Here is a 27,641-nt window from a genome sequence, read left to right as displayed (position 1 = left end):
ACCACACATTTGGACTGATTTGTGACCACTGTTTGGGAGGGATGGTTATATTGTGTATCTGGAATGAATTTTAGGTCTCTACGTCCATCCCATGGGGAATGGGAGCAGTAACAAAGGTGTTGCGTTTATATTTTTGTTGAGTGTACATTAAAGGAATTACAGGTGAAAGTTTAAACGGGAAACAAAGACAAATAGATTCAAAGTTACAACAGGCAAAGACAATGCTTTTATTTGGAATCACGGGTCGAGTTGTATGGCGGCAGTAACAGTAGACATGGTCGGCACAGAAGAATAACCCGGGTTTTGTCGGTGAAAACGTTAGAAGCTGACATATCAAGGAGTTCTTCAAGATAATTTAAGCCCATTCATGTAAAACCACACCTTACAAGAGTGTAACGACCCAAAGCACAACAGCTAACAGCAAACAAGTAATGGCTCAAAAACAAATGGAGGGTTCTGAGGCAGCCTGATCAAAGCCACATTTGAATCCTACTGAAATGTTGTGGGATTGAGCAGTGACTCAACTTGGGTTAACATCACTGGGTAACAACTGGCTTTCTGTACATAGTCTTTAAAAGTAGTAATATGTAAGAAAAATTGTGTGACTATTTGTGTGTTAAGTACAGTATATGTCCTGACAATTAATTTGACTTATTTTATTAAAAAGGAGAAAAAAAAACCTGTTGGTAACAGACCTTACGTCATACTTTTGCTTTGTTATTGTAATCTAAATACTCAGGCCATCTCTGTTTCCACTGCAAGCAAAAAGCATAAAAACACAGACAGTCTGAAGCACCTTTGGGTGGACGTAACCCAGATGAGTAAGCCCAGACGTACAGTAATGAGCACTTCTCGTCTATGTTCCTTCTTCATTTGTCATTCGGGATGACATTGAGGCCAAAGGTTACAGCGTGAATGATAATTATCGAGCGTTAAATGCGCACTGGCCTCTGCGAGCGTGGGCGTACCAAAGTTTGCCTGTGACGGTAACACTCCTGCTCTTGAACGGTCTGTGTGTTTTGTAAAACACGCAACCTTATTTTTAAGGGAAGTTAGTGTTTACCGAAAGAAGCTGTACAAGACGTAGTAAGTGTGTGTGTGACCCACAAAACACAGACTGCAAACGACAGAGCTCGTGCCATGCATCCACATGCTTCCCGCCAGCCTGCACAGTATATAAAATATACTGCTGTTTCACAAGTTTGGCAAAAAATAAACACAGTCAGGCATAATTGTGAGCTTAAACATCACCCATACATACAGCATGGCAAATGTGAAGCGTGAGCGTGTGTGATTCATTCACAAACTGCTGCTCTTACGACACACAGCTAAACAGGAAAGACAATCAATCACACAGGCATCGACAGCAGCCAGAGGGTGAGCTCAGTGTGTATCCCAAAAACAACCGTCTCTGCATCTCAGACTGTCTGTGTGTATTCTTACTATATGCATGTTTACACTCAGGACCATCAGCAACAGCTGCAATCTGCACCAGTGATGCCCAAGTCGGGCCCAGGCTTACGAGTCAGATGTGCTGGCTGCAGAGCAGGAATCGTCTGTGCCACTAGAAGGTGCTTTGATTTATGTGATGTGACTTAAGCTGATAACACCAGAGCCCCAGAGCAGCATTCAGGAGGAAACTGTCAGCTTGGTGTTACTATGATTTCTTTGCCCTGCTACTGTTTGCAAGAAATGAAGCTGTTTGTTAAGTAGAAGCTGGCTGAGAATTCCTCCCAATAAAGACAGTGTAAAACAGTGTGTAAGTGTATCCCTGCCAGAAGTGACTGCATGTTTGTGTGTCAGATTTAGTCTTAAGAGAGGTTTAACCAGACTGAAACTGAAACTATTCGTGGCTCTTCTTTTGCGTTTGTTTTGATTAGGGGGGTTTTTTCCTCCCAAACTATTGCAACTATTTCCAGCCTATAACATTCAACAAAACTTTTATTAGTTCAGTGTTTGCACACTAGCTCTTGAATTGATCAATTAATTCTGACTTTAAATGCACTAGAAAATAGTTTAACACACACACACAAAACATATTTAAAAGAACATGTCCAAAGGTGATACGGCCGAACAGCTCTCTACTTTTACTACTTGGCAAATGCCATTGTTGAAAACCTGAAGTACCAAAAAACTGCAGTTCCTGGTCCGGCCACTTCAGGCTGGCTCTAAAAGCAAGTCAGTATGTGAACGCGCCTATGATAAAGTGCCCAAATTATCAGAATAAAACCCAAAACAAAACACGTTTGCAGACTGATACCAAAAACGGTCTTGGTCTCTGTGTATAGTTTTATTATAGTTATTAATTATCTTTCTATAAGCCAGAGGTTTTTTGAAGTTTTGTGTTAAGGTATAAAGTTAGAGCTGCACCAGTGGCAAGCTAACCAAGTGTGCTAGCATTAGCTGAATAACTTGGGACTCCATGCCTATATATGGTGACTTATAGCTCCAGAAAGTCATCTTAGCTGGAGCAAAAACACACTGAGGCTTCAAAATGCAGTCCAAAGCAATGTGTGACAGAAAGGTGAATAAATCCTTTCATATACAGTCGATGGATCATAGCCATATAAAGTAGGACAATAGCCTGGCAAATGCTAATGTCAGCATGCTAACACATTTACAGAGTGTGAACACAGAACAGAAATGTAGATAGGCTGATGCTAGCTTGCAATGTTAACCATCAAAGTTCAGTGTCTCCACAGACAGTTCCTGATTTGGTGGGGTAGCTGTAGAGCAGGTCATCTACTAATTGTAATGTTGATGGTTCAACATTACAATTAGACTACATGCAGACTGAGCAATGTTAACCTGTTAACTGAGCAGATATTAACTCCAAGTTGCTCCAATGTATATAAATGTTAGATAGAAAAGCACTTACGTAGAAATATCATAGAAAAAAAGTGCTTGTGTGAATGAGACAAGTATAAAAGCGCATTAGGTGCTCAGATAGAGTAGAAAAGCATTGTATAAGAAGCAGTTCATTTACTATAACTATGAATGTTCTAACACAGACATTTCTATTTTGGATCTAGTGAGGTTTATCACACAAATATAACAACCATTAAAAATTATAATTATAATCATTCTGAGCTGTGAACATGATGTGAACAGGAGTACAATGAAAATGGTAATCTAACAAAGACGTGAAAGCGTTTCATCAAAAACCACAAAGGTTAAACGTAAAGTTAGTAGGATTCATCCATTGGAATAATAATAAGTCTGATGATAATAATAACAATAACAATAATAAAAGAAAATGAAACACATGGTCATTGAGATATTTTACTCTGGACTACAGTGGTGGACAGCTGTTGGTGCGACCAGCCAAGTGACTCGACAGCCATGTTTGTAGATGATAAGAAGATCGAGGAGTCTGAAAACGACAGCATTTGTGGGCTGTGACTGAATGAAACGGTGATATCTCCCTGAGCCGTGTCATTCCATTGCTGGAAATGTTCTCCTATCTGAAGCTCAATGAGTGAATCCTTCTGATCACGCTAGCTTTGATTTCCCTTTCTGAAGCAGCTTAAGGCTGGTTCACTTTTTCAGCTTGATAAAGCAAGGCTTTCCGCATTAAGCGCTGCTGTAATCCCATTTCATTCCAGCACCAATGGCGGCTGCAAAGGTGTGCTGTAACTCCACAATAATGAAATTACTCGAGCAATTAATCTAAATGTCGAGTGCTTTAATGGGTGGGGGTGGGGGACACAGTTGATCAAACAGACGATGATTAAGGGGTTGTGAAAAGGTGCAACAACAGAATCCTAATTCGTGCAGGTCCAAATGCAAAACACCAGACACGTCTTGTTTAGATCCAAACATTATGAGTATGTGTTGGATTGTTTTTGCATGCAGACTGTTACGATCCAAACTGCCATAGTCTGGCACGAATACACACAAACTCTCTCTTTGTTGTACGCCGTCACCAAACATGAGCTCAATAAACCTTTGTGCCGCTTCCAGAAATAATAAGACGGCTTCCCGTGTGGCAAGACCTGTCCAGATGATTTAGGGGCTGAGGTTGTGGTATGTAATTGCTCTTTTAATGACATTGGAGATTCAGAACCACAAATTATGACACTGTAGCATACCCTTGCTGGTCGCCCAATGCCCAATTGTCATCTATTGGACTGGTGTAGATAGGCCAAACCTAACCGCGGTGCTACATGTAGCCACTTTTCAAACACCCACATCCTCTCAGATAAAGACAGAGTCATGTGTATTGAATTTAGACCATTCCTCAGGGTATCCTGTTCTTATCAGGGGTCAGATAAGCTCATTTCACAGGCCCTCACCTCTGCTGGGCTACCAACAAGACTCCCATTACTTCTTCTGAGTGCAGCTGAATAAGTAGTCACGAAGGGAGGAAAGTCTTTTTCAGAAGCAACATTTGTAACAAAACCAGACGTGGAATCTGCGAAGCAAACTAGACAACCTTGAAATTCCTGACGGAGAGCAGTCAGACTGCAAGCTTGTACGTCTAAATGTCTTTGCTCTGGTGACAATGACTTTGTGGAGTTGTGTAAAGTCAGTGAAGCCTCATCTAAACATTCTTCACGGGTCAACCACCAGATTTCATACTTGACTTCAATGAGCAACTGTCTCAAACCTGGGATGCCAGAAGAGGGAGAAAGTCTAAGAGACCAGTTTGGTGAGCTTGGAGGCCCCCCCGCCCTCATCGTACTCCTTGCACTCCATCCGGGCCCTGCAGGCAACAACTAAGGCTGACAGCTCTTGAGCCAGATACAGGCAGTACAAGAGGCAGTCATACTTGGCCCCTATTCATTTCTTCAAGATAATCCTCGCTTAGGTTTTGAGCCGTTTTCTGTTCCAAGCGTCATTTTTTTTGTTCATGTTTACACAAGGTATGTATCCAATTCCCCTCCTCCCAAGGATTTTGCTCTCGTTGTGAGGCCACATACCCAGCAAGTGTGTTTTAACATGCGTACGAGGGGTTCTGCTCTCCCAGCAGCTTTGGATGGTAGAGCTCAAGACCTGAAGTGACAAAGAAATGTGAATGTCTGACTCACAGAGAACTGTCAGTGCTCAATGGGCTGGATTAAGACGGAGCGTAGGACTGAGCGCACCCTGGCATGTTGACATGTTCTACTAAGTGCATTTCAAGGTGGATTTAGCCTGTTTGCTCTATTGTGGAGCGGCAGAAGAGAGACAATTGTTAAATGGGGCTGACTATTCTTGAGACGGCGGGTGAACTTTACTCCCACTGTCTGGGTTAGGACTGACACCGACTTCATTCCTAGGGTGAATGAGGCTGCTGTGGATCCTGGGGAGGTTCAGGGGTTTTCGGAGAGCTCGGTCCTTAACCAAACAAACACAGTGGAATTTCTGCCATTGTTGGTGCAGAGGGTTGAGTGACAGGGCTGTATAGCAGAGGTGCCTGTCAGCAGAGACAACTCAGGGTCAAAGTGGAACCATCCCTCGTGACACTGCTTGATATTAACACTGAGCCACGTAGGTTATTTTCAGATAGACCCACAGAAATTGAGATTTATACCGTCACTAATGTTGACTTGTTTAAGCTTAAACATTCACCAAAATTCTCCAATATCCTTTTAAAAATGCTTTCAGGTGGATCTTTCCCCCTTTCAGTGACCAATGAGTCATTTATTTAAGGCACATAGCAGTAAATCAGTGGGCATCATTATTTTATTAGGGACAGTGCAACCAAATGTGTTATTACTTTACACATAAATTATGTATCACAAAGCTTTAACAGAAAATGACACTTCTCTATTTACAGCTACTAACGTTTGCAGCCAGGTGACATCAGACCTGCACTCTCCAGTTTTGGCTTTTAGTGCGGGTCATCATTAGCTGGCTGACCTGAAAGTTGAACCCTGACCCCCTGCAGAGCACAGCTGAGGCTAACTGGTCAAAACTTTGGCCCTGAGTGACTGATCAGCAACGAAAAGAAATGATTTAAGTTGGACAGAAAGTTTTAGTAAAAGAAAATACTGACCATTTCATTTTTGTGCGTGTGAACAGCCGTACTGTGTGTAAAATAACAGAGCAAATGAGACAAAGCAGAAGGGAAGTGGAGGGTAAAAAGCAAACAGACATTACAGTTACACTGATGGCCTCAACGACTTCCCTCACGTTGCCTTGGGCCCACCCTTGGGGTCTCTGAAGTGGCTCGTTAAGCACAGGAACATGGACTCAATTACCCCGGGCACCGCTCGGTGTTGCGTTGTGTTGGTTGGCTGCTTGGACGGTTCTCTCTGCCCCCCCCTCTTCCCTTTCCAAAGGCCCCTGCCATGCAGTGCCGCAGCATATGAGCCCTCTGTGCTCGAAGTGATAGAGTCAAGCTGTTCCTGCTGAGCGGAGGTCAGGGTCCTTCAGTCAGCACCTCAGCCCTGAACAGAGCACACAGGAATCCCCACCACCCACCCACCTCATCCCTCCCTAACCAGGGCAGAAGCTCTCTCTCCTCCAGCCAGGGTCCAAATAAACCTGGAAGCTCTCTCCTTCTCTCTTTTTCATCTCTCCATCTCCTGGCACGCTGTCACTCCCCTCATCGGAATCATTAATCAGACTGGGCAGATTAGACTTCAAATAAAAATAAACTACCCTGAGCACCCTCCTCTTAGGCACCTCCATTTCTGTAGCAAAGCCTCCTTATTGACAGGCCTCCTCCCTCCTCATCTACTTAATAAATCCAAGATGTCTACGGCAGGCAGCAGGTTGAAAACTTGAACACTTTGGCAAACTGTGGGGGTCCATTACTGCTTTATTGATATAAACAACTCACCTTATCTTCAAAGGTGATGACTCTTGAGAACTAACCTGCCATCCATGTAAATACACAACAGATAACCCTTATCAGCTTGGCTCCAATAAAGCCAGTCTGCCTTCCAGCTTCATTCAAAAGCACATATCTTTTATAGGGATTAAAGGGATTAAATGTGCAGCCTGAATGTATTCAGGTTTATGTTTTATCCACTGACTATCCTGTCTTTCATTCTTGGCTCCTCTCAAAAAAAGAAAAAGAAAAGGGGGGAGAATTGGAGTGCAACAGTGCCGCCTCTGGGTGAGGCTGAGTATTGCAGCTGTAATAAAGCTCTCACTCACAGCACTCTAATTAATAGATAGAGCTCTCCGTGCCTGGGATGTGGCATCCATACAGCTTTTGACAGTACGCACTGGTAGTTCCACTGCACTGCTTCCATGCATGTAGATGGTGGAGCGCACAGAAGGGAAAACGAAAGGGCTCTGCTGGGCCCTAAACAAGCAGGGGTGCCCCGGCCCAGGAGGTTGCTGGCTGACTGACAGGCGCCCCGTCGACTATTTGTGTGTGTCCATGGGAAATGGAACGGTGTCGCTGTGGCGAAGGCCCTGGAGCCATCCATCAGTGTCACGGTGGGGGCGGGTGGGGTGTATGGTATGTGTCACCTACAAGACTAATGGACAGGAAGTACAGCCAGAGAAACAACAATATTTGCAGAATATATATATTCAGAAGAACGCTCGGACCCAGTCTACATTTCTCGTGCGGTTTCAACAAAATTCTCACCGCGGGCCGTAATCCTGATTGATGAGCCTGTTTATTTAAAAGACGCTCACTCTGTAGCGGGCCTCTCATGAACCTCACATCTATAGCTGGGTGATTTTAGAGCATGTACACAACGTTTGTGTAGATTGTATGATAACAGTTGCGGTTATCACTTGCTGTGTCAGTGAAGATAACCTGCATCACCAGCCTGTGAAGAGACATTGATTCACAGGTTCCAGCCGCGTAAACATCGGGCCCTCTAGAAATGGAGAGCTAGGAGGAGAACGAGGAGGATAAACCTAGGCTAACTAACTTTCTGCTTTCACCCTGAGGAGCCTGCGTGCTCACTGTGTGTTCAGAGACCGAGGTGCTTAACCTCAGCAGCCAGTTACTGTGGCATCCAAGCCAGAGCGCTTAGTGATGTGGACCTTGACCACCTCCTCTGCACAGGTGGGGTGGATTCCAACTGTCTGTATCAGGTGAGAATATGTCGCCCCACACCTAAAACACAAAAACAAGTAGTCCCTTCAAGTTGCTTTTACTGACATTCGGCATGGAATCACCGTATCCTCATATTTTGTCTCATTAAAAAAAAAAACACTTTCAAATCAACAGTTAAATCAACTGAGGACCACAGGAAGATAAAAACAGTGTTTGTAGGTTGAAAAGGCTCCTGAGAGTGATCAGAGGATTGAGGATGTATTAACTTACTGGAAGCCCACAGCAAAGCCCTGTGCGACTTCTCCAGCGTTTGGACCAGTGAAGTGCAGACCCAGGATCTTCCCAGTGCCACCCTGCTCACATACCACCTGAAGCCAAGAAGCCTTTAGTTATTCAGCTGCTATATGGGGTTTAAAGTACCAACAGAAAAGTCTGCAGCCCACCCTTACCTTTATGTAACACTGGCTGGCATCACGCTCTGCAACAGTGAATTCTAGGGGCTTGTAGAAAGCATGGTAGATCTATACATATCGTAGAAAAAGGAGAAATAGAAATATATAGAATTATTTGAAATCAGTCTAAGAGGCAAGATTCATGATGATCTCTTCTTTTGAAAAGGTAAAAATACTTTAAACTTTCAATTCCAGCAGTGCAACAAATACCTGAACGCTAATCAGAATTAGATACAGACTTTGTTGGGGTTTTTTTTTAAATTGAGAACAAAAAATATATCAGGTCACAGGTCTGTAGCCTCTACTGTACTTTGTCTTACAATTAAAGTCTGCCTAAAAGAAAAGCACTCTCAGTGCTGCTTTAAGATGCTGATTGGATTTCAAAGTCCTCACAGACATGTGCATCAGCGCGTTTCATTCTACCGTCGAACGTGCCGACACAAGTCGTGAGGACCGTGCAGCTGTCGGGGCCCGGTGCTGCAGTTTCTCCTCAGATCTCAGCCTGCCTGTCATCACCCCATACACACCTCAATCAGGCCTCCTGCTCACCTGTCACTCACCTCCAGCAGCACCCAGCTCGGTGGCTAAACCATTTATCAATGATCTTGTGCGGCTTTTTGCCCATCATCTGGCACACGCTGCACGTACACAAACAGATAAAATACGGCTTTGTGTACCCGTGTGTGCCACTGTTTGCTTAGGTGTTAGAGGCCATTGTGCTTTTTTATAATGCAGAATGTTGACAGTAACAAGCCGCTGGGCTCTGCCGGTGTCATTCTGTTTGAGCGTGTGTGAGACGCAGCTATTCATCGAGTATTGTCCCAGAAAATAAGACAACAATGGAGCGAAGGTATAGACACAGATGCAGTTTGTTGCCACAGCAGTTGTTACATTAACAAATGGTGTGGGGAGACCACCTCACAGACCACTTAAATTAAACAGATGAAACTTATATTAAATGACCTTTTATGTCAAGGTTTAAGTTGTTTCAGTACCATCAGTGACATCTTAAGTAATCTATCGGTTAACACACTTCAGTCACACCCTGAGTGAGGTTTTAGAAGAATGTTCAGCTCTAATCTATTTAATGTCTTTAATCTTAGTGCTTAGTGTGTTTTAGCTATAAGCACCCAGCAAGGGACTGTAGATATGCTTAGTCCTGCAGATATTTATTCACATATGACAAAAAAAAAAAAAATTAAATATGGATATATGAAAATACTCCAAATCCATTCAGAAAGTATTTTACCAATCAGCTGCCATGAGCTGCTTATAGCATATAGTCTTACCTCTATTCCATCTTTTCCATGCCTTTTCTCAGCCTCTTCCTCAGACAAACCTACACAGCTGTACTCGAGAGGGGTGAACACTGTGGTGGGCACCTGTCACACAAAATAAGAACACACAGAATTTAAAAAGTCCAAGAATCAAAATGTCCGTTCTATCGTGGACATCGTTTGGGTCGGATAATCTCAATACTCTGCTTTCTATGTCAAATCTTCCCCCCCAAAAAAAGGCTAAGAATGCGACATTATACAAATAGTGACACATTTCAAACAGATTAATATGGTGTGAACATCGCATCAAATAGACGGCAGCTTATTAGTCTTGGTCTTGTGTTAGTCTCTTGTAGGATGCGAACCCAAACAATCATAATAAAGCCTTCATTAAGACTTGTTGATGGATGATAGAGTATACATAGGAAGAAGAATGATGATGTTTTGGAAAATGCTGACACATTATGTTATGAATCATATGGGGGTGGATGGGGGAGTACATAAGAGACTCCAACCACGGAAACAGCAGAAATGATCATAATTACACACAAAAGAAGCGTAATGTATAGATGCAAAAGGCCCAACAAGCAAGAAAGGTGCTCTGTGTGTGTGTGTGTGCGCGTTTGTATGTATTTTTTTGCATTTCTGTGCGTCTTACGTTGTCGTAGTTCATGAGTTCAGTGCTTTGACCAGCCAGTCTGCGAGCCAGAAGCTTTCCAGCTTTAATGGCTGTCGGGGTCAACTCAGGACGCCCCTAAAGCAGAAGAAAATTTGAACTTAATGAATCTCTCCCTGTCTCTCTCACACACACGCGCACACACACGCAAACACACACACGCACACACCAGGCAAATTAAACAGGCCAGCTCGCAATCTGAGAAAGTAAAATAACATAAATCTTAAAAGGCCCACAAGCAAAACTTGACACTTGCGATGTCCAGTATACGACTCCAGTTCCTGCAGCTCTAAAACAAGATTTGTGCTCCACCCTGACAGTCTTGCTCAGACTGTCATTTCTTAGACTGAGCAGAAACGGTCATAATTACAGGCAAATCTACACTCAGCTACTGAGGTGCTGTCTTCTTGCCCATCGTACAGCAGCATACCAGTGACATGCGAGTTCAGACAATTCCACTTCAGGCTCTTGACTCTATAAGCCAGACATGCAGAACTTCACATGCAAACTTTATAATGCATACACCAATGATTTTTCTGTATTCAGTTAATAATGCAGCACAGATTCAAGGGCTCGTCTACATGTCCTCCTCACATTCTGTGCTCAGACTTTTATTCTTGTCTTTATTGGTTTACAGGTGGTCAGTCTCAGCTGTTATTTTCAGCATTGTGTCTTGGAAATTTAAGTCATCTTAGAGATCTCCTGTTTGCACCAGTAACATTAATACATTAGCACAAATCCACAGAGGAAAAATCCTGAGTCAGGGAGTGACACAAGTAACAAGTGCTACACCTTTACACTGTCTCACTCACTTACAAAAACAATCTCTGCTTTTGTGTTTTTGCATTTATTGTTTTGAAAGGATGCCAAAAGAGACAAGCGCATGGCTCCGGATACATACACAGACAGACGTAGAACTGGAGTGAGCAGGAAACAGCAGGGCTGCGGGGCAATTCTAAAGGCATGACTTCAACCTGTTAAATTACCACCACACATCCTGTTGTCCAAAAGCATCTCCTACAATGTATGCAGCCGTGCTCTCTGGTATTCCAGTAAGTGTTTAAACACCAGACGGCATGCGTCATTATAATGCATTTCTTGGCACTCAGATGGAAGGGGGAAAGGAAAAAAAATCAAAGTGCTGGACTAATTGGGAGGGATATCAATCCTTGAGCTTTTCAAATGCTGTGTAAAGCTGACTGTCAGTTTAGGGTGCAGCACAACTGATCACAGCCAGCTGTCAATCAAAAAGAAGCTCTGCCGGTGTGCGCAACAAGGCTTGGAGGCAGGAAGGAAGTACAGCTGGTTGGGGGGGTGGGGGAAACCAACACATTAGATGCTGCAGGTTTAACTAGTCTTAACACGGTTGGTTCAGTTTGGAACACCCAGTGCTGGTTTTGTTAAAGCCCAGCTCGCTGCACACCTTCACTTAATCAGAGTTCAGCTCAGTTTTGTAGGTCAAACTGAATGAATAAAGATGCAATACTGTAATATAGAAAAATGAAATGAAAGAAGAAGCTGTCAAAATTTTAATCATGCAAATTATTTGTCTTTTTTTATGACTTTCAAGATAGAAAACATATGCAGTTTGTAAAAGAAAATTCATTAAACTGTTTGTGTTATAGTACAATGTGAGAAAAGCTTTCTTTTCCTGGAGGTTACTCTGGTCCTGCAGTTCCATATTTGGCACGTACGTAATGCACAGAGATCCACTTTGTCCACACGAAAACAATAAATGGCAGAAAGGGTTTTCAAACTATACTTCGCATAGAAAATATTGCTATTTGGTGCAAAGGGATGCATTCTGCGATGATGTTGTCTGCAGTGATCATGCAGTAGAGAAGGGCAAAAAACATCAAAGGGATTCAAGTTAATTATTTTATTTTATTCGTTATGCTCAAGTAGTACTAAAATAAATAAATAAATAAATTTAAAAAAAAAAAAATATATATATATATAGATATTTTTTTTTAGCAAAATGAAAAAATGCTGTATTCTTGCTGTTAGTGGAGACTTACATTTCAGAGCTTTTAAATATAAGCTGGCTTGTTGAAGTCTTACAAAAAAAGGCTTCTTGCTGTTCTTAAAGTTTTACTAATCTGATCTTGTGTGATGTGGCTTTTAGGTTTATTTAAAAAAAATGGCCTTTTTGCAGTTACTTCCTTTAATCTCGGCAGGTTCAAATATTTTGTTTTCAGCATTCATACTTTCTGTGTCAGTAATAATCAAGTGTTTACCTACTAAACATCCACCATTCTAGAAAATTTTAACATCCACAGTGTACAGTCTGGACAAATTTAGAAAGTATTTATAAAAAGAGAATGACTGTAAAACATTTTTACATTAAATCTTTATTTTTATATTAGCATTAGTTGGAAGTTTTGTTTTTGTTTTTTGCCCTTCTCCCCCGTCCCTCTTCTCAGCTGTTTCTCTTTCCCTCTTTCTTTCTCCCCTTCTTTCCCCCAGTCAAGTCTGTCCCGTATTCAGCAAGTGAAAATAAAATAAACAATAAAAGGTGAATCAAATGGACCATTACAGCAAGGCTGGGATGGTCCATTTGGTAAAGTAAATCCGTTGGGCATCTTTCTTTGTCTTTAGACAACAATTCTGATGGCAAAAGAGCCAAACGGGACAGGCAAAAAAAAAAAAAAAAAAAATGCATTAGTTGGAAGTTAGTACATGTTCAATTTCATTTCTGACTCAGGATATATATAAAATACAAAAACACAAACGTTTCTATAGTCAAATTGTAATTTTGAAGAAACTAGAAATTATTTATTTTCTATATTAAGTTGCCTAATTTATTTTTATTTATATATTACTTAAATATAGTCTTATGCATTTAATAGTGCTTTTGGTTTGAAGTGTGTTTTAAAAGTAATAACCTACCAAGAGAAAAGTAAGTCCCTTATTAAGTCCACTTGGTGTCATTCTTAAATGTTCTAAACCTGGACCTTCTCTGTACTGTGAGAAAAGATTTTGCTTGAAATGCTGCAAGTTCAGAGAAGCTCTTGACCATCCACTTAGACAGTTCCAACTTTAGCTCGTCTTCTCTCCAGTAAACACCAGTATAAGAAATAATAGCTGTACCGTTTCAATCACAACAACCAGCTCGTACTTTGCTGACATACAATGATGTGATCACCACAGAATTACATTAACTTCATGTTAATATTTTGTGAACATCACAGAACTGAGGCATCTCTGGGCCAACTGTTTAAACTATGCAAAGTATTATACAGTCTATTGGGATTGGTGTGGACTTTCAGCCACTGTAGCATAGTGCCGTTTCTCCACTTTTAAACAAAGCAGTGTCTGCTGTTGACAAAGCTTACCTCACCGATGTCACCGAAAGCGTAGATGTTTGGCACCGAGGTTGACTCATCAGGACCTACGACTATTTTCCCCGTCTCTTTGTTGAGCTGAACACCAAGCTTGTCTAGGCCCAGGGCTTTGGTTTCAGGAGCTCTACCTGAAGAAATATTAGCAAAACAACAACAACAACAACAACAACAACAACAGAGGGGCATTATTAAATTACTACTGCATATGTATATATAAAAAACCTGTAACTTGAGTTACATTTTTATACCCAAAATTTCTGCCGTTACACTGGACCTCTGTGAGAAGTCTAGATACTAATAATCTGTGTGCTTGCTTAATAGTTAAGTTTGGCAGCACAGAAGCAGGAGAACACCAAAAAACACTGACATTTTTAAGGACCTTGAACATCTTTAATAAAATTTAGGAGAAACTCATTAAATAATTGTATTAGCATCTCAAATAGGATATTTTTTCCATTTTACATCACTGTATATTTAATATCTCTAGGTTTAAGATTGCCTTTCATTGGATAAATCTCATCTTTAAACAGTACCATTACCAGTGATTATAAGGCAAAAACTCGAAGTCTGGTCAGCTGATGAGCAGCTGTGCATGGGCATCCCCCTGATCCCTTGGGACATCCCAAGGTGCAATTTCTGACACTTCCTGGGGGATGGCTGACTGATGCTGTCAACACCAAGTCTCCATGGTGATGGAGCATGGACCACATGCTCCCCCATTCTCAGCATAGCTTTTTGCAACCTGCATGGGTAGCAATAATAAACACCCAGTCCTGAGGTGCCCATGTAGATGCTATCGGACAGCAAAAACAACAAACGCCTGAGACTCTTTTTCCTGGCTGGAGCCGAAGAACAACGTCCTTCCCCTTCCTCTCAGACTGGGGGGGTGGGGGTGGGGGGGCTATAGGGACCTGTCTAGGGCTCTACAGCATGTGTGGCTTAATGGGATTGAGAGCACAGAGAAGGAGGAGTCAAGGAAGTTAGCCAGTCATTACTTATTCCCGAGAGACTGAATTCTAAATATTTTCCTGTCCTGTGAGACCCAAACACTGCAATACTTGTCATTCTTGAGTTGGAATATTTTGTAGTGATTTGTAGCAAAACTTAGACATTGTATCTTTTTCCTGTTTAAATGAGTTTTTTTCAATTCAATTTTTAATTTCTTAATTTCTGTATTATTAATTTAAAATTAGGAATACATCAGGTCCCAATTAGTATTTACAAGTATAAAGTAAAACACTACAAACTAGTTGTAATATACAAATGTATTTTATTAACGACTTAATTTATTAATGTGTAATTTCAAAAGTGTCATCACATGTGACATGAGTAATTTAACTGCATTTACTATAGCAACTCTATTTCATATTTGCATTTAGGAATGAATCGATTTATAAAAACTTTATAAAGACTTTCTAACAAATCTGTAGCTGAAGGCCATGACGAGATATGGCTGACACAGCTGGAAGATTAGACCTCTCGAGAATCTTCAGAAGTCAACAGGTAAAACTTAACCAGTTAGGTTTAACAAGTAGTTTACACCAGCCTGTAAATATGGTAATAAAACAGTATATACTGTGGAGTGTCAGACAATATTTAGGAAGGTTCAATTTTACTGTTTCTCACTTGTTTAGTCTAGTTCTGCTTACAAGGAGACTTCTGATAATGATCTAGATCCTGTTTCAAAAGATTCATCTCTCCGACATAAATACATGTCTGTCACTGAGTTACTGTATACTTTAGATTATAAAATATTTTCACACTGGAATATTTTCCCATGTTGCTTGTCTGTGCTTTTCATTGTGTTATGGTGTCATAATATCTGTGTGTGATGTTTGTGTATTGTATGTACGGTCGGCAAGGTCTGTCATCTCAGTTGTGGGAAACTGCAACCGACAAATAAAAGCATTTCTCAATTAATCTAAAATGAAAAACTGTCCAAATTAGCCTATAAAAACAATTATCAATAAACTCTGAGCGGTAAGTACAGACTCTTTTTATATATCTGGTCTTTATGTGTGTAACTGCACAAGTTAAAATAAGATTGGATGCTTTCCTGATCAAAAACATAAACCATATAAACAAAGATGAAATAGATGAATTTTTTTGAGGCATCAGGTTATACAGAGTAACTAGAAAAAAAAAACAGAGCACCTCAATGTATTTATTCTATAAACAAGAAAGAAATTATTTGTGTAAAACTCAAATCTAACACTATAATGTGACCGCCCATACTGTATGTATAGCTTCTGCTCTAACACCATACTGAACATCTTTCTAATAATGACCAATTTTCTCACTGAGTATTTTAATTTGCGTGACAGAATCCTGTAAGAACAAAATGTTTTCTGCCAACCTCAGAACACGGTCAGAGGGTCGAGAGCTGCTGGTCAAATGTGAGCACATGTAGCTTTTAGCAACAATCACACTTCAGCAACATTTTAATTGAAATGCGATGACAACTGTGGGCTTAGCTGACTGTGTTGCCAGCACTTTCAGTCAAATCGGATCAAATTACACTCATACAAGAGGAGCAGGTCAGCCGTGTTAAACTGAAGACTTACAAAGAAACTGAACTGAAACAAAATCTCATAAAACAGAAAAGAAAAAAAAAAAGGAAATGTTTTCAAATGACATCCTTGAGCAGTGCAGAGGACAGTGAGGAAGAAGACTAATGTGCCCACTGTCTGTATGCATGACAGGAAATGTGCAAATGTTCTGTTTCCTGGTGTGTTTCTGTGGGCACACCTGGACAGAGGAGCGGCGGCCATGAGGTCAGGAAGGAGCGGGGGAAAGGTGGAGGGAGGCATGGACATAGAGAAGGATGTGGTAGACTGTGGTGATACGGTCCCCTGGTCCCCTCTGGCCTTTAATAACTCCACAGAGGCCTGGGACTCTGCCTGGCCTCTAGTGTAAGGCAGCAGTAAAGGGAAGTGGCCTTGTTCTCATAACTCCTGCATCCACACTTCAAAGAGCAGAAGCTACATTGTTACTGGTTCTCACTTTACTGTATGGGAACAAAAGCTGTCATTGATATAGATACAGGCCTCAGAGGGGTTTCAGCTAGCGGCACCAAAAGAGAGGAAACTTTGACAATTTCTGGAAACCCGTTAAAACTACAGTGTCGCTGCAAATAGTGAAAAATGTGAAGACGATAAAAACAAGCCGAAAATACAGAGATGTTTTGTGTACGGGGAATTGGGAGTAAATTAATTTTTACACTTTGTTGAGTTCTAAAATGTGAAGGCTTTGAACTCTCGCTCTAAACAAAGAAGGAAACATGAGCTAAGCAATGTCTCACACATGTTCACAAGTGTCTGCTGATACGCGCGCTCAGTGGAAACATTCACACCATAAGTCTAACGCTGAGAGGACGACGTGGGAATTCAGTCGCGGGAGGGAAGAAAGAACGTCATCTCAGCTGCAGGGTCACGCACATCCTCGTTGCTGTCACACGCACTGAGCCGAGGGATCCCCCTTCTCTCTCACGCAAACACTCAAAACTTTTCTGGTCAGTTTTTTGGAAGCAGAGTGTTGCTTTTGAAAGCATGCAACACAAACAAACCCACAATTGTGGCCCTGATGGACGGTTATTCCTTCCATTGTTTCTCATGCTGCTGGTATAACAGAAGAGAAATGATAGACTACAGCATGAATAGATGAGGAGGAGGAAGAGGAGGAGGACTGCTGGTAATGGCAGGCGGAGGGTTACGAGTAGGGATGGCAGTGACAGATGCAAGGTTGGTTTCCGCAAGGTTGGCACGGGCAGGAAGGAGCAGAGATAGAGAACAAAGAGGGGAACGTAGTGACCCTGTGCCTGGGTGCATCCTGCCCTCCTCCAACCAGAGAGCCAGGAGTGGGTGATTAACACTTCCCCTGGCCATTCCCATCACTCAGTCTTTATTACTTTGTTTTCAGCCTTGATTCATGTGCTATCTGCTGACACTGCACTCTATTTTAGATGACAGAGAAACCGGTGGCAGTGAGAAAACAGTAACACCAGAGTTTCATTACAGGGATACGTGGTTACACTGAGAGACTATTAAATGTGGTCTCAGTAAAAGCTCTACAAAATAGAGAATAAGGAGTTACACTATATTGCCGAGCGTATTCACTCGTCTGCGGTCACATGCATATGAACCTGATTGACATCCCATTTTTAATAGATGGGGTTTAATATGATGCCACTTCTTCTGGGAAGGCTTTCCAAAAGGTTTAGAAGTGTGTATATGGGAATTTGTGACCGTTCTTCCAGATGCACATTTGTGAGGTCAGACACTGATATTGGACAAGAAGGCCTATGTCAGAATCAAGGCCAATATGTTTTCAAGGAACTCAAGGCTCACAACAGTCAGATAGAGGTCAAGTCTAGAATCTTTATCTAACTTGTGTCAGAATCAAGTCAAGTCAGTAAGCACATAATGAGTTTCTAACTCTCCAGATCTCCAATTGATCTTCAAGATGTCCCTCTAACACACACAAACTCACCAACTGCCCATAACACGGAGTCAAATGTGTCCTTGTGCTCGCTCCCTGTCTGGGTGTCAGTCCAGGTGACCTGCAGGGCTCCTGAGGAAACTTTGTCTACTCTGTTTGGGACAGATTTCCATGCGAATCTGGTCCCATGGGCTTCCATGTAGTCTGTCACTAGACCTGCCATTTGCTGTACGAACCAAAAGAGAACATCCAAATTCAAACATGGAAAAATTTTCTATCACAATGCCCAGAATACAGAGAACCTGGTTCAGAGAGCAGTACCTGATCGAAACCCCGGAGAGCGATGCTGCGAACCATCACTGTGGTGTCTAAGCCGATGCCTTTGAGAAAGCCTGCACACTCCAGAGCTACATCTGAGCAACATCAGGTTGAGGACTAGAGCTTTTTTATTTTATTAGATGTCGAAAAGCAACAACTTCACCATTTGTCAGCTGATGATCAGCACACCTTACACAATGGCTTCATTTACCAGCTCTGTGGCAGACAAAAGGATACAGCTGGCTCCGACCACAAGTCTGCAAAACACAAATACGGAGAAGCTCTTAGCAAAACTAACAATGCAATAAAGATACATTTCATCCTTTGCGCCGCTCACTTTGGCCAAATAAAACAAAACCAATCCAAAGCTAAAAGCTCAAAATGTTTTTACTTTAAATCCTCGAATTAGACAGGTGGGGAATTTTAAAACTTCATAACCTCGCGAGTGAGGACGTGTGAAGAAAATGCAGAAAACAGCGACAGTAAAAACTATGTGTGCTCTGTGCTCGCGTGTGGTCCAGATGAATCACGCTTGTAATCACGCTGAGATCTGTAGCGTTGAGGAGATCTAATTGCCGGTGTTTAGGCTAATCCCCGCAGATGGGGTGTGCCATGTTCAGGGCTCAAGTCCACCCATCTTCCTGCTGAGTGAAGGCTATCACCCTCATGGATGAGGCCCCTTTTAGCATCACAAAACAGACCTTCCTCCCTTACGTCTGCTCCACATGACAGCTCTGGTTGCCTGCGGCACATCCTACCCCTGTCCGTGCTATCACTAACCACTGAAAGCATCAGTGCCCATGTTCCCCACGTCTACGCAATGCACAGCTGCACTTAACATGTATTGTGTAGTAGCTTAAAGAAGATTAGGCAAAGAGGTTTAGCTTGATTCCACACTTTCATCACTGAGAACCTGGTTCCAGCCCCCAACCCCCCATCACAACTCTTCTTCTGCTCCATTGTGTTTGACAGTACGTTTGACTGGTCTGTGCAGCTGCAACACATTCTTTTAAAAATACAAAACATTCTTTAAAAGGATGATGATGATTTGAACCTTTACAACCCTACTGACCCTCTTCAATATTGGCAACGTTTGAGGGAAACCAGAGGTTGTGAAATTCACATCAGCTTAGTAAACATGCATTAGGTTCACAGGCCAGAGTATCCCCATGATTAAAAACAAGAAACAAAAAAATCCAGTAATAAAAGGAAAAATTCAAATCATTTAATCTTATTTAAAGTGACAAGTTGGACAGGGAGCCACCCAGGAAACATGTACATTGCTTGAGGCTTGGCTCCTGATCGCAGTGGTAGCGCGTTGATGGGGACTCTAGCCAAGGCCTTTTTCCTGAGGAAGTAGCTGTGCTTTCAGCGGTTGGTGGCTGCCAGTTAACCTTGGGCAGCTCTTCAAAAGCCAGGAATAAGATGCACATTTGGATATTTCTGTGTCCTTGTTGAGTATGTCGGCAGATATTGCTACAAAGGACAGTAGGAGTTTGATATTTTTCATTACAAGCTGCTTACTTGTCCTGAAAGTATTTCAGGTTGGCCACAATGTCATCTCCTCTCTCATGTTAGATTACTGCTGTTGGTGAGTCTGACAAAGGTTACAGCTCGATTATAATGTAACAGTATGACTGCCTTTAACTAGCATTTCAGTATTAAAGTCCTCAACATAACAACTGATGCATTTACTTTGATAAACTGAGGAAAAAAACTGCATTTTAGCTTCAACTGTTTTTTCTGCAATTCCTACTTTTTATCATAATTAGAAGTCATTTAAAATAAAAGGTATTTATGAGAATAATGCTGATGTAGTACTGTGTATTTACTGTGGGTGCAAGTTAACACTTTTGGGCCAGTTTCATAAAACTGTGTGTTTGTACAACAGCAAAAGTACTAAAGCTATGCATCCATGTGGGGAAGTTATAAAGGAAGTTATCATTCTAACTATGAATGGATGTAGATCAGCTGTCCCCAACCCCCGGGCCTCGTACCGGTCCGTGAGTCGTTTGGTACCGGGCCGCAGAGTTGAGGCTCGGGTGTGAAATGTGTGGTTTTCAGGGTTTTTAGCGGTTTTCAACATAATTTTGTTATCGTTTTTATCGTTTACTCAGTTTTCCTGGGTCTTTTCACATGTGTTATGAATAAATTGTATTTTTTTCGGTACCGGTACTAGTTTTATTTTGCTGTATTTATCCGCGACACCTTAAAGGCCGGTCTGTGAAAATATTGTCGGGCATAAACCGGTCCGTGGCGCAAAAAAGGTTGGAGACCGCTGATGTAGATAATATTAATTGACGGTTTACATTAAGAATTGTGAAAAAGAAATGTGTTTTTATACACATTTTTGGCCTTTGACTTTTGGAAAGTGATGCTAAAATACATTCTTTGGGCCCAATTATTGCACTTTATTGCAGAGCTATGCGAGGCCGGGCTGGTATTTAGGTTACAGCACAGGGTTACACTGTTGACAATAAGCTGGCCCAAAAGAGGACCATTGACCTTGACTTATACAAGTGATGAGGTATAGAGTGGGGATTTGAAAATTCTCTAAAACCAAAACGGTGGGGTTTCTATCTCAAGAAAAATTAGCTTTTTACCACAGACTTGCTCTCAGTTTGAGAACCGCTAACGTAAATGATCAAGTGACAGTTTTGTCTCTGTACAGAAGCAGGTATCGTATGTGGGTCTATCCATGACTATGTTCATGTCTCATTCTGACATGTTGTGCTCTGCAACTGCGTCATTTCTCTAAAAAGACACGGAAGACCTCTTCATGCTACATGTGGTCCAAGGTTAGAGCCACTACAAAAACCCAAATACTGTGCCACACCAGTATCAATGTCCTGTTGGCACATGCTCACTGTTTTCCTCTGATAGCATGCTGATGGCTGCCAGGTAGGGCTGGACTCTGGCCCCGAAGCCAGATCTGTCATTTGTGTGTGTGTTTGCTTCAAGGTCCATTAGACACCCATCACTCGCTTTGTAACCCCCTTCTACACGAGCTCTGCCTCCAGCAACAACCTCCCGGACCTCACCTACACAGCTGATGCCTCGACAAGACAACACCTTCGGCTCACGCTACAGTGTGTGATTAAGTTCCTGTTGCGAGGAGGCTAATGCTAATGCACAACTGTGCCTGCGGAGAAGTCGGAGGACTCCACTAACCAACGCTCGCTTACATCAAAGGACTTCCTGAGCTCAAGTGGTCTCCCTGAGTGGATAATTCAGTTTCACACACAAATATTTGATGGTGTTTAACAAGACAATGCAACAGGTTGCTACAGTCACAAAACCAAACCAATAAAATCGACATTAAAAAGAAAAACATTTGTAAATATGAACAGTTAATAACTACATGCTTATGTTTATGTGGAGCTTTATTATCGGAATAATTATTTCTGCTTATCTATCATCACAAAGCAAACAACCTCCACAGCCAGGTACACCACAACCACTAGTCACCATCTGCGCGATGTGCCAAGAGGAAACGTCAGGGAAAGACCAATTAACCAGGTGGTGACAGGCACTAAATGGCTGGATTAAAGGGCTTGTTCTCTAAAGGTCAGGATGCACACTGCTAATCTGAATCATGAGGCGAGGACAGGCTGACAGGAAGGGAGAAAAACAAACTGCATGTCCCTGATGAATGATTACAGTGCGTGACAGGCGAGATGTGCCATGTCAGCGAGCGAGGTAGCTCGGTGGGTCGAGCGGCGAGAGGGCTGCAAAGGTTGCCGATTCTATTTTCACTGTAGCGTAATGTATAGAGAACGATGACGACAATCCTGTAGTTATTTGGAAGCAGCAGCAACATGGAGGCCACATATGAGATGTGTGTTCGTGTGCACTCACGTTTTTCCAGGAGACTTCTTCAACCAGAATATGTCGTCACTGGTGATGCCATGCTCCGCTGCTCCAGGAATCTGCAACAACAGTTAAAGCTATGAACAAAAATATCAATCTATCAGTCAACAGGTCTGCAGATAATGTTAAACACAACAAAGGGGGAACAGTTTCCTTGAGTGTAGCATATTAGGTCTATGGCATATTTACATTAGTGGGGTATTTGGGCCGTCCACCTGTGGCGATCACAATGTTCTTGGCAGTCAGGATGGTCTATAGAAGAGGAGAGGGAAGTGATAAATAACAGCTTTTGTTCATTTCCTTCAAAACATGAGGAAATGTCAAATGAAAGCAAGTGGTCCCTGCAGTATTCAGCATTATGGTGTTGATGGAAGCGGCGCTCTTTGTGAGTCTTCCATATTTTCCATCATATATACAGAGTGCACCCCACCTCTCGCCTTATAGTAGCTGGGATAGGCTCCCACCCCCCCGAGGACCCTGAATTGGATAAGCAATAGAGAACGGATGGACTGATGGATATATACATACCATTAGATGCTCATTTGAAACACGACTAAAATTCAGACCACTGTACACACTCCCATTTCTGACATATTTTCTCTGTTCTTGACTGCGTATGATGTTAAAGATAGAGCATCTCCTTAATATGATCAAGTCAGGCTTAAAGCTCTAAATGGGAGGACAGACGCTTGTAAACTCTTTTGTTTCCAAGTAGAAGAAAGCTGGATTAAAGGAAAGCAGGGCACTACAAAGGCTTGTTTTAGACCATTGATGATGTACAGCACCAAAGTTTAGTATAACCTAAACAAGGCTTATGTGGAAATTATCATAACAGGTCCTCTTTAACGAGACAGTGAAACTAACATTCTTTTACTTAAATGTACATTTCATAATATACCAGCGAAAACAAGAAAAATTAAACGACTTAAAGAAATACTGTTGACATTAACCTGTTAAAAAGAGATATACGCCACACGTTATATTCTCAGTAACCAACAGCCAGTTTCAGTTAATATTGCAGCCCACCTCCTTCCCTGCTTTACTCAGTCCTCTGACTGTGTGCTCATCCACCAGACTTCCTTTAAGGTTCATATATTTCACCTTCCTGCAAAACAGTAAACAGTATATATATTTTTACGTAGTATTAAATGATGTTTATTGAAGCAGAACACGAAGCAGCATAAGTGGACCTGTTCAAACACTTGCATGTTGTATCTGCTTTGCCTGTAGTTAAAAAACATCCCCTTTTGGCTAATTGTTATTTTAAAAAAAAAGAATTCCTATAAGTAACATTAACACTCGAGTCCAAACAAATGATCTCACTGGATTGAAAGCTTTGTGGTTGAAGCTTGGGCACATTCACACAGGTTAACACCTGTTTGCCCTACAGCCAGTCACTCTATCAACATGTGGTCACTGACGATCAATCCTTCAGCCGTGTGGTGTGTGTAACAGAAATGTACAGCCTTCAGCAATATGACGCCATGAAGAAGAAGAAAAAGTGGAACTAGGCTGGTGTGTAAATATTTATAAGTATCTTATGGGAAGTATAGAATGGAAAATTAACAGGGAGGGATAAAGAGTGTCACGTGAAAAACATTTCATATCTATTTTACGCACTAATTGTTGTAGACAATATGAAACATATGCAATTTTATTAAGAGTTCCACGATTATTTCAAATATTAACATTTATTGCTGCAAAAAAGCAAATAGACTGTGAGGAGTGACTCATTATGCCCTTTATTAAAAGAGTTAACTAACTGAAACATCACTGAAATCAGTAAGTTAAATAATGATAACAGCTGATCTGCTGTCACTCACTTGTCCTGCAGCTGAACTCTGTGGCCCCAATTTAGCGACTTGACGTGGTTGTGAACAGCCTCAGCCATGGTGGGCCTGGAAAACACACCAGGGGTAATGCTATAAACCAACCACAGCACTGCAGCAAGAAACAATGCAAAGAGGGAAAAGAAAGACCAGACTGCTGGGATTTTAAACACTTTAGAAATTATTTTTAAAGACAGACCAACTAAAGTTTTAATGCATTTTTTTAATTTCTTAATTTAGTCTTTTTTTTAAGGAAGTTTGAATTTATTGATTAAAAATGAGTACGAACCTGCAGAGGAAAAGAGGACACACCTAAACCTGTCTTACTGTACTTACATCACTAGATGGTGCCACTGAGCTATTCATTCTGTGCTATCTCCAGGTAAGACATAAGAGCAACTAAGCTTGGGTGAGACCTACCAGTCGTGGGAGACTGTGTCTGGGATCTGCCAGCCATACTTCTTAGCATCTTTGACTGCAGTCCCAAGTAAAGCAGCCTGATGCATGAGCTTCTTAGGAATGCATCCCACATTAACGCACGTACCACCAAGACCCCACTTGGCACCTGTTAGACAAAGTGAAATACACTCAGTCTCATCTGTAAATCTCAGTGTTTCAGTTGGTAGAAATAACTGAAAAACTATGCTCTGCAAAATGTACTTCACCTTTTGCAGATGGTTCCACATAATCTAACACAGCCACTTTCTGTCCCAGTTGTGCCGCTGCAAAATGTTATCATATTGTTAGCGGGTTCCTCAAAAATGCCTCTGGAAAAATTAAGGAATAACAAGGATAACGCCTCACCTTCTTTGGAACAGGCAAGACCTCCAGAGCCCCCACCAATAACCAACAGGTCATAGTCGTTCTTCCCTGCATGAGAATATAAAATCAATAGTAGACACAGTATAATTATGAAGGGTGGGATAGTTGGGGGGATTGATACAGCATATTATTGTGATATTTTACATGGGGATATAGTAACAACAAATATTGATATTTTAAGAAATAAACTGAAATACTGCAAATTAGAGGGCTCATCTCCCACAATTTCATCCTGAGATAATAATAGCCGAGCAAACTGACATTCAATCGGCTTGGATAAAAAACATCTAAACGAGCTAATGACTCAGTCACATAAGTGCAAAAAGGACAGCAACTTGCTTGCATCTACAAAAATAATAATAATTAATAAAAATGGTGGCTGACTCTTGATTGTATTGAATTTTTTCATATATTTTCAGTGACTGGAACTTGAGGTGAATTGTTGGCCACAGCTTGAGGGTGTTGCACGCTCAAGACCATTTGTGATTCCAAGGTGATTGCACAGGTCCCCTGATAGGAGTCAACCTTTCTGCAAACAGCTGCAGTCTGACTTGGACTGACTCGCAGAGCGAGTGTCAAGGTTTGCAAATAATTGCAGTCTAATTTATAAATGCAGACAGAAGCACAACTTGAGGGGTCTTGACTCAACCCTGGCTGCCAGCTGGTCATGTTTCCATAGAAAAGGAAGACTGAGTACGTGTGAATTTCTGTCTGTGCAAACAGCAACAGAAATGTGATTTTCGATGATTTATCACAGAAGATGGCTGTATGGAAACTTGACGCCATTCAGTCGCAGACTGCAGACTGACTTATTGCAACATTTATGGCAGGTTTTAGTATCCGTGTTGCTGTTTGCCAAAGACATTTTAAGTGAGTGAAGTATTGTGATTGTGCAGCGTTTTGTGGGGCGTCTGGTGATTCTTCTAAGAATTATGTTATCAGTAGGGTTGTGGATCTGTTACTGTTGTATTGACAGTAACACTTTTAAGTTGAACTTCTGTACACCGTGACACTGGATTTGAAAACATTCCTCAGTTGACCTCAGTTGAAAGATTTCCGTCACGTGTTAGACTAAACAGCGTCCACGGGAGGTACAGCAGTCTACCTTCCTTTCCACTTGAATTATTTTACAAGACAACTTTAACTATTAATATTAATTATCATTATGCTGAAACGTCGTGTCTGAATTTAATCTTAAAGTAAACATGCTGTCGTTATATAAATATTCCCCCAAAACACAAATGAGGGTGTAGTTAGAGCGTTTTACGGCATCTATATTGACAGCGCTATCATGTATTGAGACACTAACTGTTAACTAACGATTGTTTGAACAACTAGGTGATGAAGCTCCTGTTTGGTAATATAAAATTCAACGAGTTCTCAGGAATTAGCCAGTTACTCATCAGCGCAGTATCTACCATGAAAAAGAGCGTTTTCCAGTGTTACAGAAACTAAAACTGGCATAAAGTGACCATGAGTTAAAGAAGCTACAGAAATGACCCCGATAACATTAAATAACAGGTCTTCCAGTGTTGCTGGCGACATTTTCCGTTCCGTCGGTTGACAGGAAAACGCTTTCAGTTGTTGATACCATCAAATTTAAATACCTGTTCATGTAGTCCCAACATAATAATTTTACCTCACCTGTCAGTTTTCTTGAAAATATGTGCAAACAATTAATCCTTTTCCACCGGTGTCTGCCTCTGTACAACGCGGCCATGTTGTTATTATGAAAGGACCCAGAACGGGACGATGGTGGCTAGAGACATGCCTGCAAAGAAATGCTGCATCATTATTACAACTGCGTTTCATTTAATTTTTTACGAGTAACGTAATAAATATTAATGAATTTAATGGTGTAATTTTGAAATAATCTTAATAATATAAACTATTAATTTATGTCTAATGAATAAATGTTCATACACGAAAATGGCTATTAATTTACATTTCATCCGTATAAGTCAAAATACGGAGGAAATTTCTTTGAACATACAGACAGGATTATTTAGTATTTCGTCAACAATGACTGGTAACCTGAACAATATTTAACTGAAAGAGATGCACTGTTTGGTTCAAATAAAATAAAACTAACTTTCATCTTCTTTATCAAATCTGCATCGTACAGTATAAATAAAAATGTTTAACATTTTTAATTTGTGCCTTAATTCACTTCACAATCAGTGCATTAGCAGTTTAATGTCTCTATTATTACTCAGTTAATTATCTCAATTACTGACATAATTAGGTTTGGCCACACTACGCCAGCAGGGGGCCCCCAAGACCACATGACATGCCATATTTTAGTGGGTTCTTGTAAAAGGTAATCATACCGGAGAAAGCACAATATTTTCGATAAATATGTTAACAGACAACTTAATGAGACTAATTTGATGATTTTCACGATTGTCACTGTCAGAGCTGGGCTCACGTTTATGCACAATCAAAAAAATAAATTAATTTAAAAAAATTGGTGGGCTGCAATATTAACTGAAAAGATTTGTCCCTCTCAGGAATTAAATTCTATTTATTCATCATTAACGTTTACCATCAATAGCATTAGTTAACCAGGATTGTCAAACAAACCTTCAGTTCAGTCACTGTGTGGTGAGCTTAGGTAATGTTTAAAAACCACAGGTACAGTGGGGCAAAAAAGTATTTAGTCAGC

At 41.2% G+C, this 27,641-nt stretch overlaps 1 protein-coding gene across 1 annotated transcript; it reads right to left on the bottom strand.

Moving 5' to 3' along the window:
* Window positions 1-5,649: 5,649 nt before the first annotated feature.
* txnrd2.2 (thioredoxin reductase 2, tandem duplicate 2) lies at window positions 5,650-26,721 on the bottom strand. Its single transcript, XM_005747747.1, has 17 exons — window positions 26,621-26,721; window positions 24,959-25,024; window positions 24,820-24,876; window positions 24,575-24,719; window positions 24,149-24,223; window positions 23,352-23,430; window positions 22,515-22,577; window positions 22,314-22,384; window positions 18,693-18,712; window positions 18,459-18,550; window positions 18,189-18,363; window positions 13,692-13,828; window positions 10,339-10,434; window positions 9,693-9,785; window positions 8,401-8,472; window positions 8,222-8,319; window positions 5,650-8,011 (listed from the first exon to the last, which is right to left on the bottom strand). Exons 1-17 carry the CDS (start codon window positions 26,694-26,696, stop codon window positions 7,888-7,890), a joined length of 1,539 nt encoding a protein of 512 aa, XP_005747804.1. The 5' UTR covers window positions 26,697-26,721; the 3' UTR covers window positions 5,650-7,887.
* Between the last annotated feature and the right edge of the window lie 920 nt (window positions 26,722-27,641).

This window comes from Pundamilia nyererei, unplaced genomic scaffold (genome assembly GCF_000239375.1).
Source record: "Pundamilia nyererei isolate P.nyererei 1_Seehausen unplaced genomic scaffold, PunNye1.0 scaffold00203, whole genome shotgun sequence".
Classification (NCBI taxonomy): Eukaryota; Metazoa; Chordata; class Actinopteri; order Cichliformes; family Cichlidae; genus Pundamilia; species Pundamilia nyererei.
This window is presented reverse-complemented; position numbering and strand designations above follow the sequence as displayed.